The 21,047-nt window shown below is 38.3% G+C and overlaps 3 protein-coding genes across 3 annotated transcripts in view; 2 read left to right on the top strand and 1 right to left on the bottom strand.

Annotated features, from left to right (window-relative positions):
• The window catches only part of has3 (hyaluronan synthase 3), a 14,562-nt gene extending 11,485 nt beyond the window's left edge, over positions 1–3,077 (top strand). Inside the window, exons 4-5 of the mRNA XM_007579174.2 lie at positions 266–367; positions 1,068–3,077. Coding sequence (XP_007579236.1) covers positions 266–367; positions 1,068–1,997 — 1,032 coding nt within the window. The 3' untranslated portion in view covers positions 1,998–3,077. The remainder of the gene's footprint in view (positions 1–265; positions 368–1,067) is intronic.
• Positions 3,078–8,051: 4,974 nt separating this feature from the next.
• chtf8 (CTF8, chromosome transmission fidelity factor 8 homolog (S. cerevisiae)) lies at positions 8,052–10,366 on the bottom strand. The gene is made up of 3 exons (XM_007579175.2): positions 10,215–10,366; positions 9,123–9,246; positions 8,052–8,501 (listed from the first exon to the last, which is right to left on the bottom strand). Exons 1-3 carry the CDS (start codon positions 10,232–10,234, stop codon positions 8,232–8,234), a joined length of 414 nt encoding a protein of 137 aa, XP_007579237.1. The 5' UTR covers positions 10,235–10,366; the 3' UTR covers positions 8,052–8,231.
• Positions 10,367–10,378: 12 nt separating this feature from the next.
• Positions 10,379–20,990, top strand: utp4 (UTP4 small subunit processome component). Its single transcript, XM_007579176.2, has 17 exons — positions 10,379–10,469; positions 11,181–11,345; positions 11,423–11,611; positions 12,312–12,396; positions 12,758–12,847; positions 12,939–13,150; positions 14,282–14,453; positions 14,601–14,692; positions 15,445–15,541; positions 17,013–17,077; positions 17,738–17,860; positions 18,458–18,614; positions 19,045–19,151; positions 19,232–19,327; positions 19,400–19,585; positions 20,498–20,608; positions 20,793–20,990. The coding sequence occupies exons 1-17, from the start codon at positions 10,467–10,469 to the stop codon at positions 20,907–20,909; spliced, it is 2,067 nt and encodes a 688-aa protein (XP_007579238.1). The 5' UTR covers positions 10,379–10,466; the 3' UTR covers positions 20,910–20,990.
• The last annotated feature ends 57 nt before the right edge of the window (positions 20,991–21,047 follow it).

Raw genomic sequence — 21,047 nt, forward strand, 5'->3', positions numbered from 1 at the left:
GACTGATGAATTAGCGCAGATTTTTCTGCAGATGGGAACCAGGAGGAAGTTGTTCGGACCCCAGCGGGTGAAGTGATGCTGCGTGGCGCTTCGGGTTAGAGGTCGACCCACTGATGTGAAACCTGAATGATCCAGCCCAGTTCTCTGTCAGCAGTCCTTCATTTCTCTGCAGATTTTTTCTGCATAATCAGCAGTCCGCGTTCTGCAGCAGCTGCAGCCTGAATTTGACCTTCTGAATTATTCAACCCTTTGTCTTGCTGTACAGGTGTGCGACTCGGACACCGTTCTGGACCCGGCTTGTACTATAGAGATGCTGAAGGTTCTGGAGGAAGACCCAATGGTGGGGGGAGTTGGCGGGGACGTGCAGGTAGGAAGCGGAGCTGAACGTTGATCTGAAGGATCTTTGATTAGTTTTCTGCAGTGAGCAGAGCTGAGAGAGCTCTGAGTCTGGAAGAGGTCATCTGAAACACTGACAGGCTTAAAAACACCAAATCTGTGTTATATAGAATTAAAATTAGGGCCGAAACTACCAATTAATTTAGATTAATTTATTCTGATTATTAATGGGATAAAAAAAGTTACTGTTTTTTTAACAGAACAATGAACAGCATATATACTATATGCCCCCATTATATTTACTTTGTTTAATTTATATTTTATTTTTGTAACCTCTGTTTGTTTGTTTATTTTTTTAGTTATCCACCTACTTATTTAAATAATTGTTGGGTTTTTCATGTGCTGTATTTTATTTTTGGTTTATCTTTAGTGAACAGATTACTTGAGACAGCCATTTATATATACATTTTCTATTTTTATACAATATTCAAGCCCTAATTTAAATTAGAAAATAAACATTTTGCATAGCTTTAATTGACGCCTGATCATTTCATTCGTCTATAAAAATACTTCAAACATCAACATGTAAAAACATCAGTATAGTAGGTCTGATGTGTTAATTTATTTTTGGAGAGTTTTGACTTAATTTCTGCTCTGACTGTGTTGTTCTTTGCTGAAAGAAAATTATTTGTTTTCTACAAGACATTTCTCTGCACCATGTCGCACTCCAGATCCTCAACAAGTACGACTCGTGGATCTCGTTCCTGAGCAGCGTGCGCTACTGGATGGCCTTCAACATCGAGCGAGCCTGCCAGTCCTACTTCGGCTGCGTCCAGTGCATCAGCGGCCCGTTGGGGATGTACAGGAACTCCTTGCTGCAGCGCTTCTTGGAGCCCTGGTACCACCAAACCTTCCTGGGCTCCAAGTGCAGCTTTGGCGACGACCGCCACCTCACCAACCGGGTGCTCAGCTTTGGCTACAAGACTAAATACACGGCGCGGTCGCAGTGCCAGACGGAGACACCCACGCAGTACCTGCGTTGGCTCAACCAACAAACACGGTGGAGCAAGTCTTACTTCCGTGAATGGCTCTACAACGCCCTCTGGTTCCACAAGCACAGTCTGTGGATGACCTACGAGTCGGTGGTCACCGGTTTCTTCCCCTTCTTCCTGGTTGCAACAGTGATCCACCTGTTCTACCGCGGGAGGCTCTGGAACATCCTGCTCTTCTTGCTGACGGTGCAGCTGGTTGGGATGGTGAAGGCCACCTACGCCTGCTTCCTGCGAGGAAGTCTGGTCATGATCTTCATGTCGCTCTACTCTCTGCTCTACATGTCCAGCTTGCTTCCTGCCAAAATGTTTGCCCTGCTCACCATCAACAAGGCCGGATGGGGAACGTCTGGCCGTAGGAAGATAGTGGTCAACCTCATTGGCGCTGTGCCGGTCACAGTTTGGGCGCTGGTGCTGCTAGGAGGCGTAGCGTACACCGTCTACTGTGAAACCCAGGAGCCATTCAGCGAAATGGAGAAGGCCTTGTTGATAGCAGGGACGGTGCTGTACGCCTGCTACTGGCTCATCCTGCTGGTGCTGTACTTAGCCATTGTAGCAAAACGATGCAACAAGAGGGAGGAGCAGTATCACCTGCCGTACGCGGAGTCCTGAACTGCGGCGGCCGGATGGCTTCCAGGTTTCACTGCAGTTTGACTCTACAAGGTGGAGCAAAGAGCTGGGATCTTCAACACTGGTGCTACAAAGATGAGAATCTGAAATCTGGGAGATGGCTGGTGCTTCCACTGTTTGGATTCAGACCTTAAAGCTGCAGTGTGTGACTTTTATTTAAAAAATGTTTTAAACCTGTCACCATGTCAGGAGACAATTAATCTGTTGATATAATTTATCTCCTCCCTGAGACCAAAAACAACCAATCAGAGCCAGAAGGCGGGTCCTAGCGCCGTCAATAAACCTCATATACTGGCTGCTAAATGTGCTAGTGGCGGAAACAACTCAGATGACAGGAAAACCTTTTATCCACCTTTATCGGTGGCTATGCTAACTAGCTTTAGCATTCACAACAAGATCTGCTAACGGGGAAAAGCTGTAGTAGGGATCAAGCAGGGAATGGAAGGGGGATGAGCAGCACTGCACAAGATTGTGATTGACAGCACTTAGACCCGCCTCCTGACTCTGACTGGTTGTTTTCTTCAGAGAGGAAGTGGAGGAGATTGATCTTTTCACAGATTATCTGTCTCATAACAAACTGTCCTGACAGGCAACAGTTCTGACAAATATGTAAAAAACAAATTTTTTTATAAACGTTACATCTGCAGCTTTAAAGTGTTCAGACAGACATTATTGAGGAGAAATTAGCGGCAGACCTGTGATTTTTTTATTTTTATTTTTAATTGCTTTTCAAACCAGAAGTGAGAAAATTAGAGGAGGAAACCTCAAAGTTCCTGATGCGTCTGAGGCAAAATTGAAAATATTTTTAAATCCAGTTCCAGTCCGGTCCTGTACAGAGGTGGGTAGTAACTAGTTACATTTACTTGAGTAACTTTTGGGGGAAAAAAATTACTTTTAGGAGTATTTTTACTATGTTGTACTTTTAACTTTTACTTGAGTAACTATAATTAAGTGTCTCTTCACTAAATGAAGAACAAACGTATTTCAATATGAAACTGTCAGAAGTTTCATACTGAAAGAAATTGATTTTGATTTTTTTTTTCCCTTTTGCCTTATTTTATTTTTTTGTAATTATGTTCTTTCAGAAAACTTGCTAAGCCTGGTGGTTGGGACGATCCAGTCATCTGCCGTGTTTTTGAGTTAAAAAATGTTTATAGTTGACAGGAAGTTTGTGATTTTGCATTAGCAATACCTAAATACCAACTACAAAGTCTTAAAAAAGGCAAACATAAAAAATACAATTAAAATAAATATAATGTTTTGCACTTTAGTTGTTTAATCCGAAGTAAAGTGTCCAAAATTTTGGGATCTTTTATTTGTTACTTATTGTTGTATCATGTAGATCAGTGAAGACAGGAAGTGATCAGAGAGTAAAAATCGACGCCTGATGTCAGTTTCCTGGGTGTTGACATACTGACCACATCGTGCTGCCTTTGTGCTCCACAGGCTCTTTAACTCGTCTTTGCTTTCACTGTTAATGGTTCATAAAAAAAAAAACTATAATTAATAAACAATGTTTAGCCAAGTTAAGCCTGGTGGCCCGCCAGGCTTATAATACACTGTATTTATATGAATTATTTTCACTTTGAGTTTTAAAATAACTAAATTTCCTCTTAAAAGACTTTTCACCAAATTCATTTTTACTCTTAATTGGATGGCAACTTTCTTTCTGCTCTTACTTGAATACATTTTTAGCTATTCTGCCCACCTCTGCATATCTACTATCCGTAAGCCTTTAAATGCATTTCTGCTTCTGCACACCTGTCTCCAATTCTCCAATTAATTACTCTTTGTCAGGCCTCTGCAGAGCAAAAAGGTCCTAATGAACAATTTGATTCCGATGTCAAACAAGGGAGCCATCTAAAAGTTGAGTAGCAGCTCTCCAGGACTGGACTTTGGCACCCATCATGTACAACCAACCAATAAGAAAACATTCAAGCTGCAGAGTAAAAACATGCACTTATCTCAGGGTAGTGCAAGTCTAACTTTAGAATGATGATTAAATTAAAATAGCAGGAAGAAGAGCAGCTCTCAGTTGGTCAAAAATAAAGGAAACACACCGCAATGACAAAGCTAATATCTGAACGTGAAAAGAGTGAAAAGTTGGACTGAAAGATCAGTAGTTTCTCTCAGCTTCTGTCAAAACAAATTGGTCAAGAGTTGCTGTATTTCTGTCACAAACCTTGATATGAAGCAACAAGAATCTTAGAAAAAGTGTATAGAAATGTAATATATGTTGAAAATGTCAACACCCAGCTGGTGGAAATGAAGCTTCAGTGAGTCAGAAACAACCTGAAGGTGATCGCTATGAAGCTGAACCTGAAGAAATCAGTTATTTCTGGCTTTCGCTTGTTTCAAGATAATCGGAAAGCAAACAGTGTGGAGAGTCCAGAACCCAAATATTTAGAAGAAACAGAGAACATTTGCACTCAGGGGACATTTTTTTAAAAGTCCTGATCTATTCATAGTGTATTTTTATTTTTCTTTCTTCCAGGCGGCAAGAGATTCATTTTTAAAATGGTCTTGATCAGTAGTTCTCCAAGATTTATGAAGTTTTCTTTAAACTTTGGCTGCTTTTCACTCATTTTCTGTTCAGTCTTTTTACCTGACTATTTTCAGATTTTTCAGTTTGTTTGTAAAGCCAATTAATTTTAAGTAATACTCAATGGATAAACAGTGTTGAGTCAATAGATAACTTAAACCTTTGTTAAATTTGATCTGCAGACATCTTTCATTACCAGAAGCCAGTCACCAAAATACATTTAGTTTGCATTTCTTTTGCTGGAATAAGAAAAAAAAACTAAAATATTGCAGTTTTACAGAAATCAAATAGTAAAATAGCTTCAACAAAGTGATTTCCAAACAGCAATTACCTAAAAATATAAATGCAGTTAATCATTTGAGGAATTATACTTTTTCTCTGTTATTACAATAGTTTGAAAACCTTAGAGAACTGCAGAAATTTTAACATTATTCTCTCTCTCATGTAAGTCATTACATTAGCTCAGCTGAGCCTGTCTTAGCGTAGCCTACCTTAGTTCTGTCAACATAAACATAGCTCGACTGAATTTAGCCTACCCTAGCATATTTTACCTTTTCTACTTAGTCCTATCTTGTGTTTGATTATGGTAGTTTGGGTTATATTACTTTTTTGCATCTGACTTTACTCCCCATTAGCTTGCTTTAGCTTACAATGTCTTAGATTAGCTTAGCCAAATTTAGCATGTATGATTACCTGATTACAGTTTTAATACCATAAACAGTTAATCTATCAGATTATGAAGATGGTGTAGTCTACACACAAGCAGATTTAATCACTTTTTTGTCATTTTAATCTTCATAAATATTTGAACGTTTTTTTATGTTAAGTGAGCTCACCAGCTGCTAGTAATGTGCCTTGATGAATATGAATATCTGTGCCAACATTAACTTCTTATTTTTATATTATGTAGTTTGGCCGCCATCCAGCAGAGGGCGCCGCTGGTCATCCTTAAGCGGAGTCAGTTGATATAAACAAAGATGGCGGCGGTATCGCAGAACGGAAAGGAGAAACGGTTTATAACGGTCCTGTGTAGAAATTTAAATACTGGAGAAGTTTACCTCAGCAGCGTCAGAATATTATAAAAATTTACCCTTTATGTTATTTAAAGACGGTCGGCCCTCTAGATAAGCGAACACGGAGGGTTTTAAGAAAATGATCTTAAGATTAGCTCATTCGTGATAACTTGCGTCCCACTCTGCATTTATCAACGTCAAATTTGAGTGAAAATAAGCTTATGGCAGCTAAAGTCCAAATAAAAAAAAAACCGTTAGAAGGCTACTGATCAAGACCACATTAAAGGTGATGACGTATGATTGGTTCAGCAACTTAAAACTCAAGTTTTGTAACGACTGTATGCAGACAGGAATGAGGGGGGGAATCAGATTTTTATGACTGGGTTTCAGAGTCTGAACCCAGCAGCTTTGACTCCGTCCCGCTGGTCAACAACAGCACAATCACCTGCTCCAAGCAGAACATCTGAATCATCAAGCAGCTGGATTTCTGGTGCTGTCAAGGACTAATTTATTCTTCATGAGGGTCCAAGTCTCCGTTTACAGCCTCAACTATAGTTTCATTCACCAATTCAGAGATTGTTTTAAACATTTTCCTAGGATGCCAGCTTTCATTTGTGTAACAGTGAAGTTTTTCTATCGAACATTGTTCTTTTTTGATATTTGGGTCATTTTACGTTGGATGGACTTTGTTCAAAACCGTGTAAAGACTGAACACCAAAGAGATTTAAGTTATAAAATCTGGAAGCGTGTCTCCAGTGGACTTTCTCTTTTAATTTATGTTTTTCTGTTGTTGTTTTGTTCAATTTTAAATGTATAGATTCAAAAAGGACTTGTACATTAAAAGAAAAAAATGTGTTTTTAAGATGTCATGAGTTCTTGATTCTTGGTCCGCCATCTTGGAGCGACATCGGAAGCTAAATCCTAAACGATGTATTTTATTCTGAGACAGTTCAACAGCTTACAGGTTTCTTATTTCAGTTTTTTTGGTCATAAACAAATCATTAGAACAAATCAGCAAAAAAAATTGCATTTGTTTTTAAATCACTAATTAATATAATTAATGTAGTTGATATATTATTATTTACTTATAGCATATTCTATAATACATTTCCCCCCACGTTATGACATGTTAAGCACTCTTTTTAAATCAACATTAAGGAATTATTTTCTTGAACCAAGCTCCAATATTTTGCTGAAAAGTTACTTGTCAGTTAGTTTTGTCTTATTTCAAGTGTACTGAGAGATTTGCACTAGAAACTAGACCACCTGGTTGTTTATTACTTTTGGATCTCACCTCAAAATAACAATCCTTGACAGTTTTTCACACTTCTCTACATAATCATTTTAAAATTTGTTTAACTCCAGGGGATAATTTCAATCTCTGGACCGTCTGTTTGCCATTCCAGGACCCAAAATTGGCACCCATCCCCCCCTATGGGAACTATTCCACTAAATTCATGTTTTTGACTTCGGAAAACAAGTTTAGAGGTTTGCGAAGAGTGAGTCGCTCAATGAATTGGTCCATTCAGTCATGGGGGCCTCTGACAGGCAGCCATTTTTTTTAAATGTGTGGGAACGCCTTCATCAAACACACCCTATAAACCATTAGCATTCTGGTAACATGTTGCTGCTGCAGCAGAGAGTAAGACTCTGAATGTTTGTCAGCAAACTTATATTTTCTGATGATTCTTGGATAAAACCTGAACTTTTTATTCTGTTTGTCGCTGCTGCCCCCTGTTGGTCAGATAGTGGTTTTGCTCTGAAGGCGGGAGGTCCAAACTGTTATCTTAACCACTGTGCTTGAACAGATTGTCAAATTAGGGAGATTAACTCAAATTTTATAGGGAATAGGTAAAAATGTGTAAAATACCTTAAAAAATTAATGTTTTAAAGCTGAAAAATACGCTAACATGTAATCTGAATACAATTTTTATCTAAATCCTCATTGAAAGATGTCTGTTTCTAACTGCTGCACTTATTAGTACCTACTGCTTTATCATCCTTTTCTTAACACTGAGAGTTATCAGTTTATTTTAGATTATTACGGATTATTCTGATGATTAACCGATTAAATGGATAAAAAAAGATTTTTGAATTGAACCACTTATGCGTTTTTATGCAATAGAAATACATTTTAATATGCAAAACTCCAACATATAATTCCCCTTTTAAATAAGAAAATAAACATAAACTAAAATGCAATAACATTCCTTTAGTAAAATGAACTGGGTGAAGCTAAAACACATTTAGACAAATGTGTTGTTCCAGCAAATGGCTTTTTTTGAGTCTGAAAATTCCAGCTAATGATTAATTGATTACTAAATTGGTTGACAATTATTTCAATAATCAATTTATGACGATTAATCCGATTAATTGTTTCAGCCTCTGTGTATTTTTGACACATCTTTATCAGAGATGTAAATAAATGTGGCTGATTTAAATAAACTGAACAAAAAAACTGGATTGATGCAGCAAATAATAACTGAACAGATTATAAGGCAACAATCAAAACCGCTTCTGCAGTTTAGATATAATTTAATTATATTAGGAATAGGAGAGAAAAACAATTAAGTCCAAACAGAGGAGAAAAACGTCACAAAGCAGCACTTTAAATCACAGAACCAGCCTCTGACCCGTTTGGACTGGCCAGTAATCGTCCTTCTATACTTTCTTGGGAACATTTGTGATGATGGGTTTGGGGCGAGTCTTAAAGATCAGTTTCCGTTTGATGAGAGCCGACACCGAGTAGGACGTGGAGGAGGAGGATGAGGAAGACGAAGGTCCTTGTTGGTCCGTTTCCATGGCAATGTCACCGGCAGCATCTGTGTCCTGTGAATGTCCGGAGTGCTTGGTGAGGACAGCAAAGGGTTTCTCCAGTTTGACCTGCTTCCCGTAGAGAATGTGATGTCCTACGATCAGCACCGGCAACCCCTGGCGGACGAAAGACGAACAGCACAGGAAGTTGAGAGACTAAAACACAGAACTGTGGATGTTTTTTCTTTTTCTTCCGTTGAGTGAAAATGTTTGTACATTTTTCACCAGAGTAAAATTCAAGCACTTTTCAAGGTAAGTTTTCAAACTTTTCCAGCACCACACCTTGGAAATAAAAACAATACATGTGAACTGAAAAGATAGTTTCAATCCACAATTGAAATGTCGTGGAGGCGTTTGTGGAAGGAAAGCTAAATATGTTTGAAAGACAATTAACTCTGATACTAAATTCAAAGAAAGTTACAAAAAAAAAATTTTTTTGCTAAGATTTCTGTCATTTAGGAAATAGGAATAATTTGATGGAAAACAAGAGAAGTTTGCTCTTTTTAAAGAAAATTAAATGCAAACTGCATATATTTTATGTCCAGCTTTGGTTTAATTTTTGATCTGATTATATTTTCCTTAAAGCAAATTTACTTTTTTGAGTCTATATTCTCCCATTAATAATCAATCAATTACTAAATTAGTAAATTCATCATTATTAATTGTTTCAGCCCAGTTAAAATATGCATCTCATCTTGATGTGACTGGATGGTTCCATTGGGTGTGAAGGATCTGCACCTCCTTGGTGTAGAGCAGGTCTCCCATCACGTTTCCCGCCAGCCCAGAGTTGCGCCTGGACATCATCTCTCCCTGCAGCTCCACCAGCAGCCACTCTGGAGGGCTGCTGCCGTCCACGCTGCCCCTGCAGGAACACAGACACACGGTACCATCTGGTTAAGCAGGAAGTTCTGTCACTACTTCTGCAACTAAAGCACAGGAAATTCTTCATAGAAAAAAACAGGAGAGAGGGGGAATGTTTACATGTTTATTTCTCATGCAAACCTCATGAGATGTTTTTATGATCACAGTTTAAGATTAAAAAGATTAATAAAAACAGAACAATATCTATATAGTATCATACAAAAGTATTTACACCATTCTTGTCATGTTACCACCACAATATTCAATGTAATTTTCTGTGATTTTAAGAGAACACAGAACAATACAAAGTAGATTGGCCCTGCCACATAAAACTGGAATAACAATGAAATCTGGAGCAATTCGAGGGGTTTAAATACTTTTGCAAGGCACTGCACATATCCAGTGCTAATCAGCTGTTGGAAAACATACAGAAAAATGGTGTGAAGAGAAAATTAAAAATAAAATAATTTTTTAAAAAATATAAACATAAAGCATCCCACAATCGTGAGTATTTTTAGTTCATAAAATTACAAAAATATAAAATTATCTGATTATATTTTTATTTGCTACACAATGAGATAGTTTCAGAACTGTTATTTATTAATATTAGTTATATTAATTGATAGATTAAGATAATTAATGATAGTTTGCGAATTTCAGATAAATTAGGAGATAATAAATAAGGTTTATAACATTACTTTATTAAAATTAAAATGTTTTAGCCTGCAGCTTATACATCGGAACGATATTTGAGGAGCACCTGTTAAAAATATTTTAATAGCTTTAGAGGAAAGTAAAAAAAACTTTTATGATTATTTTTACGACTCACAAATAAGCTTTGCTATCCATCTTTAAATACTTTTGTCAAATTTTAAATCTGCTGCTGTTATTCTGGATCTTTTGGAAAATTATTCCCCAAACATTACGAAGATCTTTGGTGAAATAAATTAAAAACATCGCAGTTCTGACCGTATGAATATCTGAACCATCCTGCTGAGAACCAACCAGCCGCAGCGTCTTTAAATCCGCATGAAAAAGTTCATTAAGATAAAGCCGAAACGACTGTTTCAGGAATCCGAACTGCTCTGTTTACATTCAGCTTCCCGCCAACCGGAAAGTGATGCGTGCACGTTACGTCATGACGCACTTCCCCCTGGACTTCCTGCTCCGGGTCATGATCAACGTGGTTCCTGATGTTTTGAAACGTGTAGTGTTAAATATATGGTAAGTTTGGCTGAAAATAAAGGAAAGAGAGAGGTTTAGAAAGTTTTTAACTGTTATATTTGAGTTAGGAGGCGTTTTATTGCTTTTAAACGACAGTTCGCTTCAGTTATCGTTAGCATTTGGAGCTAACTGTTATTTGTTTCTTCATGTTCTTTAGATTGTTCTTTAGATTTAAACAGGATTTTACAGCCAATTGAGCGGCGTCATGATACATTTGTTCCATTAAGAATTATGATATCTAATAAGAACAATAATATGAATAAAAAATTAGAAATTCAGCTGATTTTTCGTCGAATTTGTAAATAACATTTTAATTGCGGGTTATGACGGAATAATTAGTGTTTCTTAATGAGTCGATGAAAGGTTTTATATGTATATATCATATTCCTTCAAATGTTATTAAGATTTAAGGAATTATTGTTATGCAATTTAGGATTTATAACGTTTAAGAAAGTACTTGTCTATATTAGGAACTAAAAAGATGTCATTGAATGTTTTATTTATATTTTTGTTGGTTTAAATAGTTTTTTAATGATTAGATTTTGTTTTTTAACTGATGTCAGCTTAAAACTCTACACAAATGGGTTCAACTATATGCAAATGGTTTTTTGGCCTTTATTTTTAGGAACTCTGTTTTAAGATGTAGAGAAAAGAACTTTAGAACTGGTTATTTATTTTCTTCATATTTTTGTGTTTTTTTTTCTGTCCCAGATCCAAATGGGGGAGTTTAAAGTGCACCGGGTACGCTTCTTTGACTACATGCCCAGCGCCATCCGGTCCATGGCCTTCAACAGCCACACGGAGCGGCTGGCCGTGGCCCGAGCAGACGGCGCCGTGGAGATCTTTAACTTTGCCGACAACTACTTCCAGGAGAAGGTAAAGGATCAAACCTGCGGTTAGTTTGAACGTTTCCATTGTCAGCTGAACAGATTCTCTGATCTGTTGATACTCAGGTCATCGCTGGGCGGGACGGGAGGTCCATCGAGGCGCTTTGCTGGGTCGGCCGTCGTTTGTTCAGCGCTGGTTTGGAAGGGGAGATCACAGAGTATGACTTGGAGAACCTGAGGCCTCGGTACAGCATCGAGGCCTACGGAGGACCAATCTGGACAATCAGCAGCAACAGCCAGGGGACACTGCTGGCGGTGTGTAGACGTCCCAGTAAATCAATTAAGTGCATGATAAATTAAAACAAATTTAATAATTTCCATTTGCATTATTTATTATTTTTCTCTTTCTACCAAAAACTGGATGACAAAATGTCTTCAGTCTTTTGTTTTGGTCTAAACTAGCCCCTTTTATTGAAGGACAATTTTGTTTACAGAGACTTCATAATTCATTTTATTTGTTGTTTCTGTTGTTAATTTTGGATATTTCCTTTTCTCTGGAATAAGTTACCTTTTCAGATTAGATCTGACCACAATCTGGGTCATTTTAAATCACTATTTAAAACTCATTTTTATATGTTGACATATGACATATGAGGCCTGATACTGTAACTTTTTTGTTGTGATGTTTTAGTTTCATTCTTTGTTCATTTTACTGTGTTAATATCTTTGTACAGCAGTTTTAACCTGTTTTTAAAAGTGCTATTTAAATAATTTTGACACTCACATTTTAAAATGTTAGATGTTCTTTATAATTTAAAGTTTATTGATCTGTGAGAATGTGTTCTTACTTTACTATGCCCTTACGATGGTCTCTAAATGACAATATAATTGTTTGTTGTAAAAACGTCTGGGACAATTTATCGTCCAGAAAAATGTGTTATTGTGACAGGCCTGGTCCCGTTAGACTGAAGTTGGGTTTTGGGTCTGACTGATCCAGGTCTGTTTTCTCTGACAGGCTGGCTGTGAAGACGGGACTGTGAAGATGTTTGAGGTCCTGGAGGACAGGATTCAGTTTCAGACAAACCTGAGCAGACAGAAAGGTGAGTCTCCCACCACTCACACTTTAAACTGCATTGTAACAAATTACACTCTTTCTTTCTTTATAAAGACTTAGAAAGAAAAACAGTGATGCAAAACACTAGAGAAAGAAAGTCCATCTCTGAATGGCTAGAAAAATATAATTTGTAGTGGTTTAGTCAAAGTTACATTTATTGAATTGCTTGATTGGTTTGCATATTTCCTGCTATATAGAACACTATAACAATAAATAATGTTATGTAATAGTGAATAGGCCTGTTGCAATAAGTAATAAATCAATTTATTGCATGATAAATTAAGACTCACTCACTAGAGTCACAGTTTGATCGATCAGAAAAATCAGATACATTTTTAATCCTTCAGGTCGGATCATATCGCTGTCCTGGCATCCATCTGGTGCTCAGATAGCAGCAGGAATGATGGACATGATCAAGATCTTTGACTCAGAAACAGGTAACTTCATCCTGACATTATCCATGCAGAACGTCTGCTCAGTTTTTGGGTTCTGGGTCCGTTATTTCCTCCTGTTTGGTTCTGACTGCAGGCCAGGCCACTCACAGGCTGCTGGTGGACCGAGGCGTTGGAACCTCAAAGAGCCGGGAGGTGGTGGTGTGGAGCGTCGCCTTTCTGAACGACCACACCATCATCAGCGGCGATTCTGCAGGAAAGGTCCAGATCTGGGATGGGTTGACTGGAACTCTGATCAGAACCCATCTGGTCACTAAGTGGGATGTCCTGGTTCTGGCCGTTTCACAGGTAGGAAACCCAAGACAAAGAGCGCATGTTGGAATTGGATGTTAGCAAATATGTACAACAGCGTATTATTACAATAAAAAACGGGAAAAAAGTTAATTTCCAACAAAAAACTCAGAAATTTAGAGATCAAACTCAAGAGAATTTCTGAGTTTTAAAAGTCAAACATTTTCTAGAAGAAACTAAGTTTGAAAATCTCAAAATGTGCTTGAAAAAAATCACATTTTGAGATTAATCCTAGTATTTTTTTCTAGAAAAAGCAGAAACATTCTTGAGTTTGAAAAGCCAAATATTTGCTAGCAAAAATTAAAATTTTTGTTAGATTAATCTGAGAAAGAAAAAAAAAAACTTGAAGTTTCTGAGTTTGAAAAGTCTAAAATTTGCCAGAGAAGAACTCAGAAAAGTTTTAGATAAAAAAAAAAAAGACAAGTCTAAAATTTACTTGAAAACTCAGAAATTTTGAGATTAATCTCAATAATTTTCTAGAAAACACCACACAGCATTCTGGGAGATGTAGTCAGAGGAAAGTATTTAGCCTCTTAACCTCTCTTTGTGGAGTCACTCTTTGGTTACCTAGCAGCAGCTCACTTACTCACTCTTTGGTTACCTAGCAACATCTCACTTACTCACTCTTTGGTTACCTAGCAACGAGCTGTTGAGTAACTTGCCCAGCAGCAGTTTCAGGTTTTCCCACTGTGCTTAATAACTGATTAAAAATAAAAAAACAACGGCATGAAGTTAAAACTGTGGATAAAAGAGGAAAGGTCGCGCCACTAGTTTCGCAATATTTCACATATTTAAAACAAAAAACAAATGAATAATTATCAAATTATAATAATTATTGACTAGCATCATAATTAGTATTTTGATATGTTTTTCATTCATATTGTCCAGACTCACTGACTCAGCAGAGTAATGTTGATCTATAGTTGTTTTTATATTCTTCATTTCTGTTTTTACAAGCAAAAACCAGATAGAGACAGAAGAAGAAGAGCATATGTTGAATGTGAACTGATTATTTATTTATTTATTAACTTAATTCATATCTACATTTCTGTATTTATTCAATTTATCAGAAGAAATGTAAATATCACTATCTGAAGAAAACAAAATAAAGAATGGTGTGTTTGACAGGACGAGAGCAGTGTGATTGCCGGGACGTCTGAGGGAACCGTTGTCCAGTTCCAGTTCCTCCCCTCCACTGTGGGCCAGCAGGACAAGCTCTGGGTCCAGACCAGAACCTTTAAGAACCACTCGCATGACGTTAGGGCGCTGGTTCACACCGACACAGCCGTGGTTTCTGGAGGTCAGAGTTGATTCGCCATAGTGTCATATTTACATTGAGGTTTCTGTCTCAGTTGTTCAACTGTGTCTTCAGATGAAGCCTTCATCTGTAGGGAAAGAAAACAAAAATATTTTTAAAGCTTAAAGATGAACTGATTGGTTGTTTCAGGTATGGACACCCAGTTGGTGGTGAGGCCCCTGCTGGACAAAGTGGAGAAGAACACCCAGGAGTCTGCGTTACATAAAATTGCTTTCCCACATGTGAGTCCAGAAAGAGAAAATCTTACTGAGTATGAGAGGAAGAAATATGAGATAACAAACAATCCCTCACTTCCAGGAGGCAGCAACATCATCTGGGAGCAACGAGAGATGATGAATGAAAAATAAGAGGATGTTTTCAGAAACATGGTTAATAATTGGACGTATGCAGGAACATTTATCAGCATAAATTGATCCTCATGAAATAAATTTGACTCCCTTTTTAAATATTTATGAATTGATTCAGACATCTCAACTCTGATGATATTTTGCGGTTTTAGGACACTGCATGTAGCGTCTTGCAGTCACTCACTTGGACAGCTAGACCTGGTCATAATTTCAGTTTAAATGTATTTAAATCCCTAAGCACAGCCTCTTTCTGAGTGGATTTCGCCACATTTTCTCTTTCCTCAAGTCAGGAGTGCAACAAGCTAAACATCTAATGTTTAAACAGGAAAAAAACTGGTTCAAACTCCTCAGTAATGATATTTAATCACGTGATGCTGAAGATATTCCAATTCACTACTTCAACAGAAGCTGCATTTTTATTGTATTTTTCAAAAAACGCTTAAAAATGTATTTTTTTCCATTTGTGTTTTATGTGCTTGATTGTTTTTCTCTCTAGTTGATGTTAAATATCCAAATATTTAAACAAAAAACTGACTTTTTTACGTCACGTCTTAATATTTTCATATGGTTGTGTAGTATAAATAGCTGCTGTTGGTTGGAAATAACCTGCATCCTCTCTGTTGTAGAGAAACCTTGTTAGTTGTGCAAAGAAAGCTGGACTTCTGCTCTTCCAGTTCCCGGATCATTTGGAGCTGTGGAGGCTTGGAGAGAGCGACAGAAATGGTGAGAAAACTCATTAAACCAAATCATAAAGAACTTTTCACTCAGTGGACATAAATACCAAACTAAACCCTTTTTTTTTTTTTGTTTGTTTTTTTTGGTTTCAAATATTTATTTGATGGCATTTTATTTTGAAGTGTTTTTATTTCTTCAGAAACAGGTTCACAGTGGATAAATTTAGCTCAAAAGGTGCAGATATTTAGTTTCATTAATGTCAAACAAACATCTTAAAGTGTAACTAAACTTATATAAAAGCAATAAATCCTCCAAAGTGGGCGGAGCCAAGACTGGGGATGAGCATAGGGGGTTAGTTAGGGGTGTGGTCAGGACGAGGATGGCCGATCTAGTTACTTTATTGCTACACTTAATGACTTTTTTTTCAAAAAAGTGACAAATCTAGCGACTTTCTTCTGTTATTAGACGTTTACAGCGAAACACGTGAAGCTGTAAACTCTGCACTAACCTTCCTGACTGAGTGAACAGCGAGTTCTGCCTCAGCCCACTCTCTTTTCCTAAACACTGCATTTAGTAAAGATGAATCAAGCTTTAATGTTGGAACCAATAGGAAAATTCAACTGCAGTAGCCATCATTCAACCCGAAGAGGGCAGCACTGAGACAGCGTGAAGTCAAATATTGCAGAATTAAACAAATTTACACGAAAATGTCAGAATCTAAGGAGCAATTTACAGTTTATCAGGGAAAAAAGATTTGTTGTTTGGTCTTAAAGGGGACCTTTTATGAAAAATTCACATTTTGTATGTTTTTTTTGGTCCCCCAATTGGGGTTCCAACGCCTCCAAAAAAAACCCAAAGTTAAAACAAAAAAGTGGTTTAAGGCAAAAAAGTCAAGGTTTTTTTGATGTCTGAAAAATTAGTTGTTTCAAAAACCTTCCAAATGTAAGGACACAAATCAGCAGGCGCTGCCCCGTTACCTAGCAACCCCAGCAAATCCCAGCCTGTAACCTAGCAACCCCAGCAGAGTTCCGGTCGTCACCTAGAAACCATAGTATCCTAACTTGTTAAAGGAAGCATAATAGGTCACCTTTAGCATGTAGCAGAAACTGAAACTGGAGGATTTTGCTCTTTATCTGCCTCCAAACAAACTCTGTTGTTGTTTGTCTGAAACATCAGACATGAATCTGAAACTTGAACATACTTGATTCAAATTCTGGAGCTGAAGTAGTAATTTTCTTTGGTCACACAGATGAGATCCATAAATTCCCAGCAGAGTAAATATTCCTAATGTTAGTTAATCCAATTACTGACATCTAGTGGCCAAGTTGGAGATAACTATTACAGCTACTGTAAATACTGTTGTAATTTGGCCAAGTTACCTAATTTTATATTTTAATACCTAAAAATCAGAATTTTTAGTCATTAGTAACTAAAAATTACTAATCATATTTTTATATTTGTCATATTTTTATATTTGTTTATCCTTAAAACGATTCTACTCTCTACTGCATGATGATAGGAACACCTGGAGAGAGTCTACCTGTGAAGAGGAAACCAGAGAAACTGATCCAGCTGAAGATAAAGGTGGGTAGGGGGCAGGTGGGTTCTGTTTCCATGGTAACCATCTGGGTTGAACATGTTGAAATGGTTTGACTGGTTCCAGCTTTTCATCTCAGTGATTTTATTCTGAAGGAAAACATTCAGGGTGTTTTATTTGGTCATCTTAAAAGCAGAGAAAGCATGACAGTAGGGCTGGGTGATAAATCAATCTTTTTTGATTAATCAAATTTTTGATTTTGAATATTTAATTTTTGGAAAATCTGGATTTTTACACCATTGGACCATTTGGGTTTCCATAGTTCAGAATGATGTCACCACGCCCAGAACCGCCATCTTGTTTGACTTCAGGTCAACTCTACAGTGAAATATAACTACAATTTTTGTTTTTTAATCTGTACTGATTCCCTTAATATTTTTTTGTTTATTATTATTTTTTTACAAAACAGTAAAACATGAGTAGAGACTGATTCAGTAAATTGGAATATTGGATTTAAGTGTTTTTTTTTTTACTCCGAAAGTAATTAAATTATTTTAGACAGAAACAGAAACTAATCGTTCTAACTGCTGAAAAAAACAACAATTAGGCCCGAGTTTGTGGTGACTGGTTCTGGTTCTGTTGGAGTTTTCTCTGTGTGAAACGTCACAAGTTATCAAACTGATTGTTGTGTTTGCTGCCCCCTGCAGGGCGAGGACCATATCTGCTGCAGCGCGTTGTCTCCGTGTGGAAGCTGGTTAGCTTACGCCACCGTCGCCGCTGTTCGTCTCTACAGGCTGCAGCTCAGCAGCAGCAACGTCAGCATCCAAAAGGCGAGGAAGCGAACATTTTCATCAGCAAAAAGCCAAACAAAGAGCAGGATTTATTTATTTAAGCTTTCAGATTTGGACATTTATAATGGAGTTCAGATTCTAACCATGAAATTTGACTGAACTGAACAGAAAGACTGAAAATATTTTACATGGAGAAAACTGTAAAACCTACAGCAATGCTTCTTATATTTCCTCAGAGCAGACACCTGTGGCTACGTTTTTATGGGTTAGCAACAAGCTGCTTCACTTGAAGATATGCAGAAAGCCTTTCGACCTGTTTAACCTTTAATGGAGTTTATAAGTATTTAGCTTTCAAAGAGAGCAAAGGTTTTGTCAAATTTTTAAAAATTCTTGACATTTTCAGTGTATTTCAATGAAGCAAAAAGTGAGAAAAAAATTAATTAAAAAGCATAAAGAGTATTAATAGCAACGGTCACAGCTGCAATGAGTGGAGTACTTTGATAATAGAGCGTCTGAACTAGAAATTATTTCAGCTGTTTTATGGTCTTAACTGTATTTATCCTGATATTTAAAGCGCAGCATGTAGAAACATTTCAGAAACTGGTCTCTTGTTTGATCGTCTCGTCCTCCTTGCAGGTGTCCAAGCTGCCCAGGGAGCTGAAGTCGGTGCATCAGCTCTGCTTCTCCTCGGACTCCTGCAGGCTGTTCGCCTCTTCCAGCTTCTCCTCCGTCGTCGTTGTCGCTCTCGACCAGACGGACTGTAAATACCTTCACACCCTCAAACACAAGTCTGGTGAGTTTCACTGGAGGTTTGATTGGATTGCTGCTCAGAGGCAGAAGATGATGTCATAGCGTTGGAAACGTCTGATTGGTTTAACTACTGAGTTAATGATGCAAATCAACAAAGAAGAAAATAAACATTTTGTTGCTTAAAATGCAGTAACATAACATTCTTTTAATGAGTTTAAACAAGGAGAATCTAAAACTGGCATTTGAGGAGTTTGGGGTAAAATGTAATTACAGATAAAAGTATTTTCATCTTAGATACAAAATCTATACAGTTTGGGTTTAATAACTTCTCTGAATATGTTCTTTTTTTCAGCAATTGTCCTTTTTTTGGGTCTACATGCTCCAGTTAACGAACAGAAATGTATCATTTTGTCACTTTTTGAACCATTTCTATTAAATATTCCCTGATTTTTAATGTTTTTTTGTGTTTCCAGGCTCCAAACAGCCGATCCACATCCTGTCTCCCAGTGAAGACGGTCAGTGGCTCGCGACGGCGAACACAGACTGCGAGATCCACGTCTTCAACCTTCGAAAGATGAAGGTGAGCGCCGATGTTTGCTTTTGTCTGGACATCATGGAGCAGAACAGCGACAGGAAACAGAATCTGTTTGTGGTTTGCAGCTGCACTGCTCGGTCCCAGCCTACAGCTCCTGCCCCACGGCCGTCTCCATCCACCCGACCAGCGGCAACCTTGTCTCTGTTCATGCCGACCAGCAGGTGGGCGCCTCGGCGACGTCTCTGTTTCACCCAGAGGATCGAACCTGCTGACTTTGTGTCGTTGGTTTGCAGATCTTTGAGTTCTCCCTGAAGCAGAAGGAGTACAGCGTATGGAGCCGGCAGCTGCAGAGGCAGGGCCTGCACCCGCTGTGGCTGCAGCGCGACACGCCCGTTACCCAGATCACCTTCAACCCCAACAACCCGGCGCACATCATGCTACACGACGTGTTCATGTTCTGCATCATCGACCAGAGTCTGGTACGCAAAGCCACCCGCTCACAATTCTTCAGCATCGCTCTGTCATCCAGAAACATTTTATACGATTTTGTACTTAAATGTGGGCCTTGACTGCTGCTAAAAACAGTGAAAGCGATTAAAAGAGCTGTTTTTTTGGCATTAAGGATCATGTCTGATAGCCAGTAGACTCGGTTCAATTGGGGACCAAAGTTGCACCATCTGTTACATTTTCAGCAGCTGCAGGAAAATGAGCTGTTTAAAACTCTTCTGATCGTTACCCAGCAACTCAAAATGAGTTCCAGCACATTTGGCCAGCTGGTTTTACAACTGTATGTGCTGTACAATGGCTGCTGGAAAACACAAGTATTTTCTTGTTGACTTATCTTCCAGAAACCACTTGCTGGATTCTTGTTGGTTGTGCAGGAGGCACCACTAATCCTTTTCAAAGAGCATGGTTATATAAGTGCTCATCTGTTTTTGCAGCCATTTTCATGTCCAAGTGTAAACGTTAAGTTGGGGGGTCGTGGCCAGCAGCAGCTTATTTGAATTTAAAATAACAAGACACCCTAAAACAGCTAAAATCTCATTATCTAGGAATTATTTTGTGCAAAAAAAAGGTAATGAAAATGTTTTGTCTAACTAGACCAGGGGTGGGCAACTCCAGGCCTGGAGGGCCGGTCTCCTGCAACTTTTAGATGTATCTCTACTTCAACACACCTGAGTCAAATAATGAGGTCGTTAGCAGGACTCTGGACAACCTGACTGCACTTAGGAGGCGATTCAGCTGTTGGATTCAAGTGTGTTGGACCAGGGAGACGTCTAAGAGTTGCAGGACACCGGCCCTCCAGGACCAGGATTGCCCACCCCCGACTAGACCTTTTCTAACCTGTTCAGGGAAGCGTAATTGGTCACCTTTCTGTTTCATCTGCTCAGCCTCTTCCTGAAGCGAAGTCAAAGTTGTACAATCAGAGGATCCTCCAGAGTCTTCCCGAGCCACAGAGGCTCAGAGAAAGCCACGCCTTCAAGGCCTGCAAGAACTTCCAGGTAAAACCTCCACGCTCTGAATAGTTTTTCTAGAAAATTTCTGAGATTTCTGGCAGACATTTACTTTAGTTTCTGTCTGCAATGCCCCTAGCATGATGTGGTAGAAAACAAATAATAAATATTGCAAAACATTTGTTTCAGTGCCCAAACCTTTTCACAGATTGACTGTTACTTTGTCCCACAGCACCTGCTGTCTGTGAACTTGCTGGAGGATCTGTCTCTGGTTGTGGTGGAGCGCCCCCTGGTGGACATCGTGTGTCAGCTCCCTGCTCCTGTGCGGCAAAAGTTGTTTGCCACCTAAACAGCGATCAAGTCATCACGATCACAGTTATGTCTCCAGTTTGTTGGAGATGTTTTGATAAAGTAAAAACTGAGAACCAGCCGTCTGTGTGTGCATTAATGTATCCAAGTACGGTGGCTTAGAAGGGTCAAATACCCG

This window comes from Poecilia formosa, unplaced genomic scaffold (assembly GCF_000485575.1).
Source record: "Poecilia formosa unplaced genomic scaffold, Poecilia_formosa-5.1.2 Scaffold510, whole genome shotgun sequence".
Classification (NCBI taxonomy): domain Eukaryota; kingdom Metazoa; phylum Chordata; class Actinopteri; order Cyprinodontiformes; family Poeciliidae; genus Poecilia; species Poecilia formosa.

Excerpts from the sequence above, each read along its gene's own strand:
- chtf8 (XM_007579175.2), bottom strand. The coding sequence starts at position 10,234 with ATGGTTCAGATATTCATACG. Across the intron at positions 9,247-10,214 it reads ATGGTTCAGATATTCATACG|GGGCAGCGTGGACGGCAGCA; the intron begins GTCAGAACTGCG and ends GTGTTCCTGCAG. Across the intron at positions 8,502-9,122 it reads ACCTGCTCTACACCAAGGAG|GGGTTGCCGGTGCTGATCGT; the intron begins GTGCAGATCCTT and ends TTCGTCCGCCAG.
- utp4 (XM_007579176.2), top strand. Across the intron at positions 12,397-12,757 it reads AAACCTGAGCAGACAGAAAG|GTCGGATCATATCGCTGTCC; the intron begins GTGAGTCTCCCA and ends TTAATCCTTCAG. Across the intron at positions 18,615-19,044 it reads CACCCTCAAACACAAGTCTG|GCTCCAAACAGCCGATCCAC; the intron begins GTGAGTTTCACT and ends TTGTGTTTCCAG.